Genomic DNA, 11,615 nt, shown 5'->3' with positions numbered 1-11,615 from the left:
ACAAATATTTAATTTATTACAAGTATGTATATTATAAATAATTAGACATTTTTAACTTTTATTTTTTGGTTTTGAGATCATACAAATTTGATCTAAAAAATTTGTCACTGGCTACTACGTACTACTTATACAAAGTGAAAAATTGTATTAATTGTATTTAGATGTCTTGTTGTTGCTCCTGAGTATCCATTTGTTGAGTACACTATATAGAAGACTATTCACTTTTATTACCATAGTCCATACTGTTGTACAAGTATTTCGTACTTCATTTCATTTCATTTGATAATAATATTATACTGTAAAATAATAATTCAACCTATTTTTGTAATATAATATGTTAATTGTTGTATTTAAAGACAACTTAGGAATTATCAATTTTGTGAGCACAGAGCCCAAACGAGGAGTCTAATGCATGTGGCCCTGCTAGCCCAGCCCTGCATCTTAACATAATCTACAATATATGAGATTTTTTTTTCATTTAAAAATATTTCTTATTTTTACCAGTGAATAAATTTTATATTTTGTGCATTTCTAGTTCATACAACAAAAATCTATTTCCACCTTACAATTCAGAGTTAAAAAAACAAGATTAATGCTTCTAGTAACAATGACAACATTATACATTTTAAAATCATAGTTCTTATTTCCCTAAGCGTTATTAATAAGTTGTATAATACTTTAAAAAATGGCACCTAAATGTATGTTTAAATTAATTGAATAGTAATTAATAATGATCAAGATTAACGACATGTATACATATTGTAAATGGTGGGGTCTATAATTGATTTTTAAAAATGAAATATTTTAATTTGTTACACATTAACTATAATGCATGCAAATTCATATTTTAAAATATAATTTATGGAAGATTATTTTAGAAGAAAGTGGATAGAATTCCAACTCACATTATATGACTTTTTGGAGTACTTCAAAAGATTTATAATTTTGATTGGTATTAAAATACAACAAAGTTCTAACTAACGTGATACATTCAAATAATAATTAACAACTATACAAAATGGCAACACAATGACCAGTGCATTTCCACAAAACTACAATTTACACTTGAAATTAAACTTTTTTAAATATTATTAGATATCAATTACCAAAATAAGAAAGTTACAGGTAGAAATTTAAACTAATAATTTATATGATAAGGTATTTTATTTAAATAAAAACTATTTAAGGTATACATACCAAATTTCAAATATTTTGAGATTTACACTTACCATCTCCCAAAATTATATTGGAGGAAATTTGCCATGTACAATTAATAATTCTAAATTGTGAACCATTATACTTTATGGAAAATAATGATACAAGAAAATCTATATTTTCATTAGATTACAAATAAAATTAGAATACAAATTATATAATCACGACTTTGTTAAAAAATCCTTTAGTTATTATTCATTAAGTTATGATTAAAAGTAAGTTATATATGGTTTGTAATTTAAATTACGATCTTATGAATATACATATTTTATAAAAAATATTGTGAAATTCTTTCTATGTCCATATACTTGATGCAACTTTGTTTAGCTTACTAATTTCATAGCAATATGCTTTCAATCTGGAATCAATTTTGAGGTGCTGGATGTTATATTGGTTCTATAGTGGACACAGAAAATATATTCTGTCCAAAACAAGGTAAAAAGTCACCAGGATAAATGTTATACTATAATTTATGAATTTGGAAATATACAAATTGAAGAAGACCTGATGGCCTAGTAAATTAATCATTATGACAGGGAAAAATATATTGGAAATTAAAAATACTGACAACCCATTATAAGCTGTTTAAATGCTAACCAATTTCGGATTTAGCAATGGATATAATAATTATTGTAATAAATAAATTTATAAAATAATAATAATAATAATAATAATAATAATAATAATAAATTAAGAACAAACAGAAATGGTTTGATTAAAATAAAAAGTCTATTGACAAATTATACCCGAGTGTTAAATCCGAATCTCGATTGCTCACAAAGACAAGAAAAAAAAAGATATACTCATCCTACTATACAACTCAAAATTTTTCATAATCTATACTTACACATTTTGTTAGAATAATTATAATTTTTACAACATGATTTCTAATTTATGTGTAAAGTACAAATTAGTTACTCGCAAATTTAAAATATAAATATTTTAAAACTGTAATATTTGCCTATGATTTTCATTTTTTTTTTACTTAACTTATAAACAACAGGAAAAATGATTACAATCATGTTAAAAACTACACGTATATATATATTTTTTTAATGACGTTAGATTAGAATGTAAATATTTTTAATTATTCTATGAAATTATTTGTTAGGAATACAGATGTAAAATGTTTCCTCCAATAATGTCGAAAAAAAATGCCACACAGCATTTAAAAAAACAATTGTATAATATATATAACTGAAATAATTTTTGATTTTTTTCTTTAAAAGATATTTATTAATCCTGTCCGTTTACTTGAAAGTATAAATAAAAAATAATAAAAATGCCAGCGTAAAAAAAAGAACAAAAATACAGTTTAACTTTTGCTCTTAATTAGTTTTCTTACATTATCATTAAAATTGTATTACTTAGATAAGACTTGGCGATATATATATATATATTTATATTAATATGTATAAGTATATAAATATTTATTATTTAATCATACCGTAAAGTAGGCTGATACCAGACACAGTTGGTGTTGTTAGCTTATAAGAAATAATCTGGTGTCCTACGGGTGACGTGTGGTTCGCCGCGTCTTGGTGCTGGATCGAATTGCAAACTGAAAACATTGTATGAATTATAAATAATGCCGAATTTATATCATATTTTATTATTTTTTAATAGTATACTCACAATGAGTATTTTAAGCCGTCGTCTAGTTCCATAATAGCTGCTTGGTTACCACACCGATAACAATAATTAGGGGCCGAAAATATTGTCACTACATTACGATCATGACACCTACCAACATAAAACTTTAATTGGTACCTATAGTTTTCAAAAATATATGCAAGTTGTACATACCAATTATAACCTTCCATCACAAGTTGATGAGCTCTGGAAACAAGTGTCAGACCATTCGAATGATTGAATGTTTCTGAAATATCTTGACCGAACGTATAACCGGCCCCTCTAGGTGATATACCCCAACCAATACGATCATCAGGGTCTGACCATAATAGATCACACATAGGACCCTATACATAAAATAAATAGATGAAAATCATAGTACATAAAAATCAATTAAATATATTACTTCATGAGGGACTTCTTGCATACGATCTAATGCTCTAATATGATCTAGCGTGTCAATGGATGGAGACAGCCCACCGTGAAGACAGAAAATCTGTTCGTCAACAAGTGCAGTCAATGGGAGATAGTCAAACAGGTCGGTAAAAAACTTCCATACGTTCGCATTACCATACTTTCGTAAGCATTCGTCATAGAAGCCATACACTTGTGTAATCTGTCGACTTTCATGATTACCTCTAAGAATTGTTATTCTTTCACGGTATCGTACCTTAATATATTTAATAAACAAAATAAAAACTTTGTTGAGAAAAAATAATATTAATAATTTAGCTTACCTTTAATGCAACCAATAATGTAACAGTTTCAACAGAATAGTAACCACGATCAACATAATCTCCCATGAACAGGTAATTTGTATCTGGGGACTTTCCACCTATTCGAAACAGTTCCATTAGGTCGTGGAACTGTCCGTGCACATCCCCGCATACTGTCACCGGACATTTTACTTCTTGTACATTAGACTCTTTAGTCAAAATTTCTTTTGCCTAAAATAAATTTCAAAGTCTCAATGATAATAATATTGTGTTAGGTAATTCGTTCAAAAATTTCTATATATCAAGGTTATAACTGAGGAGGAGTAGGTCCCCCTTACCAAAATTTTTATAAGTGTATATATTTTGAATGTAAAAAATGATAAGAATGTTGGAACCCCCCACGAAACTTTTTTCAGTTGCGGCCTTGGTATATATAAGTACATAAATATTATGGAAGGTGATGTATGAAGTTTCCGGTTATGCTATTTATAATAATTGCTCTTGGATTGTATTCAAATCTTTGTTATTATTCATAAGTAGAATAAGAAGTAGTGACTATTTTTATAAGGGGTGAATAAAAATACAGCCACCACATGAACTATTTAAATATGAAAAGAATTAACTTTTAATGGACATTCTATATGTATTTATAAAATAAATTAAATGAAACCTCTATATAAGGGACACTTATAAGTCATAAAGAAAATGAAATGTACATTAAATATATTTCCCATGCGATATAAAATGTTAGTAATTGAAAGGTTTACATAAATAGACGTCTTAATGTTTAATAATAATGTAAGGATGTGAACGCTTATATAATATATAAATTACACACCATAATTAAAAAATATACCACACCTATAAAACTAATATTAAATACAACAAATACATTAATAAAATGTATTGATTTTCATTAGTTTATTTCACTGACCATAATTTGTTAATTTAAAATAGGTACCTACTATCAAAATTTAAAACAATGAAATAAAAATCCGTTTTCAGAAATTTTTAACTTGGAATATAGATTAATATAACTAAAAATGAAAAAATATTCTGTTTTTGAAAATTAATAATAAACGGATTGCTAAATATTAAAATAAATGTATGGATGAATCTTCAGAAATTAAAAACTTTGTCCTTCATAAAATAAATGTAAACTAAATTTAACTTTTTTACCTCAGAAATTAAAAAAATTTTAAATTTAAATTTATATTTTGTTTGACATTAACTTTAATGTTAGTTTAAATACGTGTATTATATTGTAAATATTATAGTATAAAAGAAGAAAGACAAAATATTGCCTTGAGATGAATAGTACCTGAGTTGTAATTTAGCTCTATTGATTGAATCTATGTTCAATAAGAATACCTATTAATGAATAAATGAACAATTGTCAACCATTTAACATTGTACTTATGAAATGTATATCCATTTAAATAAGTATTGTCAAGAAGTATAAAAAACAATATAATAACTTAGCATAAATAAAAGTACTAAATATTATTTATTTTAATTGTTCAAGTGTTACCTATATAATATTTACATTAAATTACAAATAACTTTATGATCATAAAGAAATCCTCAGTTAGAATTTAAGTATAATATCTTATATATTATAGATTACACAGTGTTATCTGGTTGTGCGTAAAATATGGCTAAATTTGTAGACGGAAATAAAATGTAAAGAATTGAAGGGGAATTTTCAAATATCGAGACATACCTATATTATTATGAACATAATTAATATATCCCTACAGATATTTCACACTTATTATTATTTATTATTTTGTGATTCGTTTAATTTTTATCTTACCTTGTATTTATTACATATTAAATTCATTATACAATTATTATGGATGCATATATTCAAATATTTATGTCTTGTTATACTACTAATCTAGTGATATTTTATTAGACTCATATACCTGAAGGAGTACAAACTAGATTCAATTAATACAATAATATATTATAAAATAATACACTCCACTTAGGGTATTTTTATACACCTATTATTATCCATTCTAACTAACACTCCGAAGGAAGGCTTTCAAATATTTATTCTAAATACAGACATATGGATTTATAATTTCAAAACCTAATTTATTTGATTGGTCATAGGTACTACAATACACAATAGTTAAAACTGTAATTTATTTGACCAAACATAGAAACTTTTTATGCTATTGTAGTTATAGGTATATAATTATATTCCAGTCTAACAGTTTTCCGCAAGGTATTTAGCCTAACATTTATTATATTAACTAGGTCCTCCACCTTAGAACCATCTGTAAAAATAAAACATTAAAGGATGGCAAAATATATTTATATTGATAATCATTGTTTTTAATCATTGAAAATATATCTGATCAAATTAAATTAAAGACGTTTCTTAGAAAATTGTGCAGTTTATTATGTAGGTAAATACTAAATAGGTACAAACCTGTTATTGAGAATAATAGATTTAAAGTTATTAAACTGTAGAAGTAAATTTAAATATTTACAGTAAGGTATACCAGATTAAGACACATTATTGCACTTTTTTTTCTTAACTACTCTTGACAGAGCAAATTGAATTCTTCATGGCTAAATATATAGGTATGATCGCATTGAGACGCATTTTCGTTATGGGCTGCGCACGTACAATTATTGCATGTTTTAGCATGGAAAGGAATCTCAGCTGGCAGTGATTTTTGGATTTATTTAGCCAAGAAATTAATAATTTGTATGGTTTTGTTAGCAAATAAATCGAAGTGATAATATTCACTGCCAGTGGCGGCTATGACAGCTGTGTATCACAAAGTTGCAATCATACCTATTTATTTAGCCATGGAATTAACTTAAAATATATATAATAAAACAACTTTAAACAAATAATAACAACATTTATATATGCATAAAGTACCCATGTTCTTACCTACATAAATAATGAATACTTAATTCGTTATTAGGAAAGCCTTTATTATAATTTATATATCATTAGGTAGGTACACATAAGGTGTTTTCAACATATATTTTAATACAGAGCATAAAATAATGATATTTATTATACCTACCAATAAACTGACCTATAATGATACATAACAAATAATGAAATTAATATGTCATATTATGTTCTTAGTGACAAAAAACTTTCTCTCTGTGACCTATAAAAATTAATCAAATATTTGGTTTTTAAAAATTTTAAATTGTGAATTTAAGAATTGGGCATTTAATATTTATCTGAATATACTATGATAATTATTATACATAATATTGAAATATTTAATCTATTCAGTATTTTTAATGTATTCAAATATTTTATGAAATACCAAATATTATAACTTTCAAGCAATGTTGCTTTTAACAAGTTGCTGCATAAGAAATAGTTTAAGAGTTTAGTGGTTAAAACTTAAAACTAAACTACTTATGTGGTATATTGTAAAAAAAAAATACAAGTTAAAAAATAATAAGTGTGAAAAAAATTTTTAAATCGATTGCAATTGCATGCATATAAAACTAAATTAAAATATTTAGTTGTGTCATCAACTAAACCCACTTAATATTTTAGTTAAAGTTGATTGATGGTGTAAAATGTACATCAGATGATTGATAAGTTTAAATTTTAGACATAGCCAAAAAATCAGAATAGAAACATTTTTGTTTACAAGAATATAATAATATATTGTACACATAAATAAATTTAAGTATTAATTGTTTTAAAATATTTCATGTCCACCAATTAACTTTAAAACTAGGTATAATTATTGATTAGGTTATGTCAATTCAGCTAAGTTTAAAACAGTTTTATTATTTACAAGTTTAACTTAAAGGTAGACAAACAATTAAGAATACATTTTTAACAATGTAATTTGATTTATTTCTTGATAATAAACTCAAGTCATTGATATTAATAATGTATGTTTATGCCAAAGTAATTACCTATTAATATAAACTATGAGTTATAATTATTTTTTAGTTTATTAAACTTTAAATATTCTATTTTAACTTATTAGTCATTACTCATTACCTAGTTAAAAGAATGATAAATCAAATGATGTTTGGCTAACAAGTAGTTATTATCAGTAATGTATAGGAAAAAAATATGCATAGATATAAAAGATGATCAAAGGAAGTAAATAACTTTAATTATGTATTAGCCTGGTTATTTTATTCTAAAGAATTGTGACTTAGAAGTGACTTTCTAAAAAATAAATTCCAATTCATAAGACTTCCTATAAGCAATCAGGTGAAGAGCTACCAATGTTATTAATAACAACAGTAAGACACTGACTGATATTTATTATTAATGATGTTTTCAGATGATACTGTTAACTATTTCTTAGACATAGACAACTGAAATAGTAACAAGACCAGGACATTTGCCTATCCAATGGGTGGTGAATTATATAACTGGGATTTCAATGTAGGTAGTACCTATGATGGGCTAAGATACAAATTACAAACAACCGCCAGGTAGAATGTGTTGGATTCAAAATTCTAAACCTAATCCAAAACACAAGGCCACGACCATAAAAAAACCACACAAACCCCAGTGACATATCGGGATTAGGACATGTATTCAGGGTTAATGCTGTTATCAGTTAGAAAATCAGACCGAAGCCCCGAGAATGCGAGAAAAACCGAGACATACCCATAATCCAAAAATGGATATTTCCGCGGGAGCCGTGTAGATGGATGCCGGTGAAAGGCAGACGATTTTTTTATGGGGTGGAGGGGGGAGCGCCGACAGGGCCGGGGCAGTTTGGCGGCCGGCGCGATACTTGACGGGGCTCGTCGGGACGAGTCCCGGTCACGTGGTCAATTTGGGCGAGGTACGATTGTACGAACGTCCGCAATGGCTGTGCCGGGCCGACGGTCGGAACGCGCCCGTCGGCCGATCGACGGACAGGGTCCAAGATCGCCGACGGCCGCAGAGAACGCATAAACAATATGGCCGAACCGGGCGCGCGCGCGCGCTCGAACCCGTTGCGCGACGGCGGCGGCGGCAATGCCGTATCGGCGGGGCGCCGCCGAGATATTTACCTTGTCGCACAGGAACTTCACTTGGCTCTCGGTCAACTGTTTGCACTCGTTCAGCTGCTCAATCCATTGGTCTAGTTCCTTGAGGGACGTTTTATCGTCCATAATACGAACGTAAAACGTCGGCGAACGAAAATTAACCGATTTGTTTCTCAGGGTAACATGTAAAAATAAATTAAACGGAGTTCGCGATCGGTGTACTGCGGTCCGGACGGAAATCACAACACAAATGAAATGACAGGTCGGGCGAAGGGTGGTGGCGGTGGCGTTAGGAGGGGGCTACGATGATTATTTTTGTTTTCTTTTTTTCCCCCTTTTTTACATTTGTATCGGCCCGACTCGTCGGTGCTGCCAACGCGATAACCGCGCGCAGTGTATGCAACACCACTGGACCTGACGCCCGCCGCCGCCCACAGGCCACGGCCGCAGCCCGCAACGGTTTTCCCCCGTCAACATAACAACAACTATACAACACTGACTGACCGACGAGTGTCGACTGTCCGATATTATTAATCATTATTATAATTTATAATATTGTTTACTATAAATGTATACAATTATATACTTATCTACGAACAACAACTGTAGTTGTATAGATGCGTAGAATCATTGATCAGTAATTGTACAACAACAACTTTAGAGTAGAGAAAATTACCGTAAACTGTAGAGCACCTGATCACCGCTGTAGATAATGTTGACCTGCTGTGGAGTGTTTTGTAAATATTGCGTAGCGCACTATAGCCACTAGTGAGTAGCGACCATAGACCATAGTGCGTCGTTCACTCGTTCCATCATCTAACGAGTAAAGACCACACGATGACGTACTGACTTCCCACTCGTCGACCGACGTCGTTATAAATTAATAATATACTTGTATAGTGTTATAAGCGTACCTATAGGCTATAATGTCTTGTTACTCTCGTTCGTTAACCGAAACCGACGAGCGGTGACGGACGGACACTTCGCGAAGTAGTGTATAAGTAGGGTGATTGGAGATTCCGTCGGAATTTTTTTTCCATTTGTATACAAATCAAGTATTTCGGGACGCCACGTCTGCCGTAGGCTTAATTGCTATCGTTAGTAATTACTAATTCGTCTCCATTTCCCTACGATAAGGAATAGCGTTGATTAATGTTTATACATATGTATAATCAATGGTAATAGTTCTTTACTAATTATAATATAAATATAATTTGTAATTAGTAATTACTAATTATTAATTATTATAGTAAATAGGTCAATGTTTTTTTATTGCTCTGTGGTCATTGTCAACAATAAGTCGATAACGTACATATTAAATTTGATATGAATCGTTTTGTTTTACAGAAATAGATAACGGATGCTGTTGCTTTTACTTATTCTAAATTATATGGTTCCCTGATAATTGGCTGATACGTATTGACTGCCTAATTTTTAATGATTCAACTGTCTGCCAAATGCCCGATTCCTGGCACCATTTTCATGTCCATTAACTTAAATAAAAAATTATATATTATCAAAAATTGAAACTTTTTTATTTTCAGTTTGTTTTGTATCTTACCTATTATTTTTTATTAGTTATTAGTTTATTACATATTTGTAATAGCATCGGCGCAAGGATACATTATTTTTAATTCACGACAAGTTTTTTTTTATTCCTTGACGTTTATTTCGCGTACTTACTCACTTCGCGGTCTAGTGAGTAGTAGGTAAGTGTATAAAATATAAATAAACAGGTATGGGTGCCTAATTTTTAAAAATCGTCATAAAATGTACAAATTGTATAGCGAAGGCTGTAAAAATGAATTACAATAGCTTTATTTCTCAAGAGTTGTTTTTACTGAAATAAAAATCTTAAAAATCTAACAAATATATAATCAAAAATGTTTTTATTGATATTTGAAGTACAAATTTTGACAAAATTGTAAAGGAATTACGAAGAATAACAATTTTAGTTATTATATTATAATTCGAAAATAATCGTGGAGACTTGCAACTTGTATATATATTATTTTTTTTATATATTTATATTTTATTATACGCAATGACATTTTCAAAATATTCTGTTTATTTTTAAGTTTTTGCCTATTTATATCATGAACCTATTCACCGTTCTATGGTAAGTTTAAATTCGGCATCGACTCAAAAGCTAATAACAATAATAACATGATATATTGATATAAATATGTACTCCGTGCCTACCTATTATAATAACTATTTACCATGAACCATGCCATGAACTAAGTTCATACTATTAACTATAATAAAATAATAAATGATATGTCAAAAACTAATAATTTAACATTGCGTATTTCTAATAGTAAAATAAATTTCTTCAATCGCAATATATAAATAGGTACCTATAACCTATATAGTAAAATATTGATAGAAATATAGGCTGACTAACCGTGCCTGGCCTCCGCACAGAATCGCTTTTCTTATGCAATGATTTATCGATGAATTTAAATAGATACAGCAGAGTGAGTTCCCCATATTTTTAGAATTTAATTAAATAACGGATTGGTGCAATTTTCTCATATTTATAAGTAATAATATTATAACAACAATAATACAATAATATTTATATATTTAAATGAATACCTAATTCATTTGAATATTGAATTATAATGTTGTCGTATTTATACATAAGTACCAATGTAGTAGTCAACTACAACTTCAGACGTCTTCAGTAGGTCTCTTTTATCTGTATTATGATACCTACGTTATATTTTCATAAAATGTGTACAACCTATCGACTATCACATGTGGTCCGGTTTAAGGGTGTGGCCGGGTGGGCCATGAATTGCGAGCCCACTCATATAACTATATAAGAAATGTCCACCAGAGCTTGTAATGGATAATTTATACCATTATGAAGTACCTATATAACTTTTTTTTTACTTATTGGTTAGGTACATCTTATCACTTATATATATAGGACTAGGATTTATATGCAATAAAAAATTGTAAAATATGCATTATATTTACAAAAATATGCAAAAACAATTTTTTTATTCCTACATACGTTTAATATTTTTTACATAAAAATCA

At 28.7% G+C, this 11,615-nt stretch overlaps 1 protein-coding gene across 4 annotated transcripts; it reads right to left on the bottom strand.

Moving 5' to 3' along the window:
• Positions 1-1,311: 1,311 nt before the first annotated feature.
• Positions 1,312-8,826, bottom strand: LOC132941391 (serine/threonine-protein phosphatase 2A catalytic subunit alpha isoform). 4 transcript variants are annotated; one of them, XM_061009427.1, is made up of 7 exons: positions 8,589-8,826; positions 3,585-3,794; positions 3,254-3,517; positions 3,022-3,194; positions 2,851-2,958; positions 2,663-2,776; positions 1,312-1,636 (listed from the first exon to the last, which is right to left on the bottom strand). In XM_061009427.1, exons 1-6 carry the CDS (start codon positions 8,688-8,690, stop codon positions 2,704-2,706), a joined length of 930 nt encoding a protein of 309 aa, XP_060865410.1. In that variant the 5' UTR covers positions 8,691-8,826; the 3' UTR covers positions 1,312-1,636; positions 2,663-2,703. The 4 variants fall into 4 exon arrangements, with proteins under 4 accessions (XP_060865410.1, XP_060865411.1, XP_060865409.1 ...); XM_061009428.1 differs by having other exon boundaries at positions 1,312-1,611; XM_061009426.1 differs by having other exon boundaries at positions 1,312-1,573.
• Positions 8,827-11,615: the final 2,789 nt, after the last annotated feature.

The sequence above is a fragment of the Metopolophium dirhodum genome, chromosome 3 (assembly GCF_019925205.1).
Source record: "Metopolophium dirhodum isolate CAU chromosome 3, ASM1992520v1, whole genome shotgun sequence".
Lineage (NCBI taxonomy): Eukaryota > Metazoa > Arthropoda > Insecta > Hemiptera > Aphididae > Metopolophium > Metopolophium dirhodum.
This window is presented reverse-complemented; position numbering and strand designations above follow the sequence as displayed.

Excerpts from the sequence above, each read along its gene's own strand:
- LOC132941391 (XM_061009425.1), bottom strand. The coding sequence starts at position 8,690 with ATGGACGATAAAACGTCCCTCAAGGAACTAGACCAATGGATTGAGCAG. Across the intron at positions 2,959-3,021 it reads GTGATGGAAGGTTATAATTG|GTGTCATGATCGTAATGTAG; the intron begins GTATGTACAACT and ends TTATGTTGGTAG. Across the intron at positions 2,777-2,850 it reads GACGGCTTAAAATACTCATT|TTTGCAATTCGATCCAGCAC; the intron begins GTGAGTATACTA and ends CAATGTTTTCAG.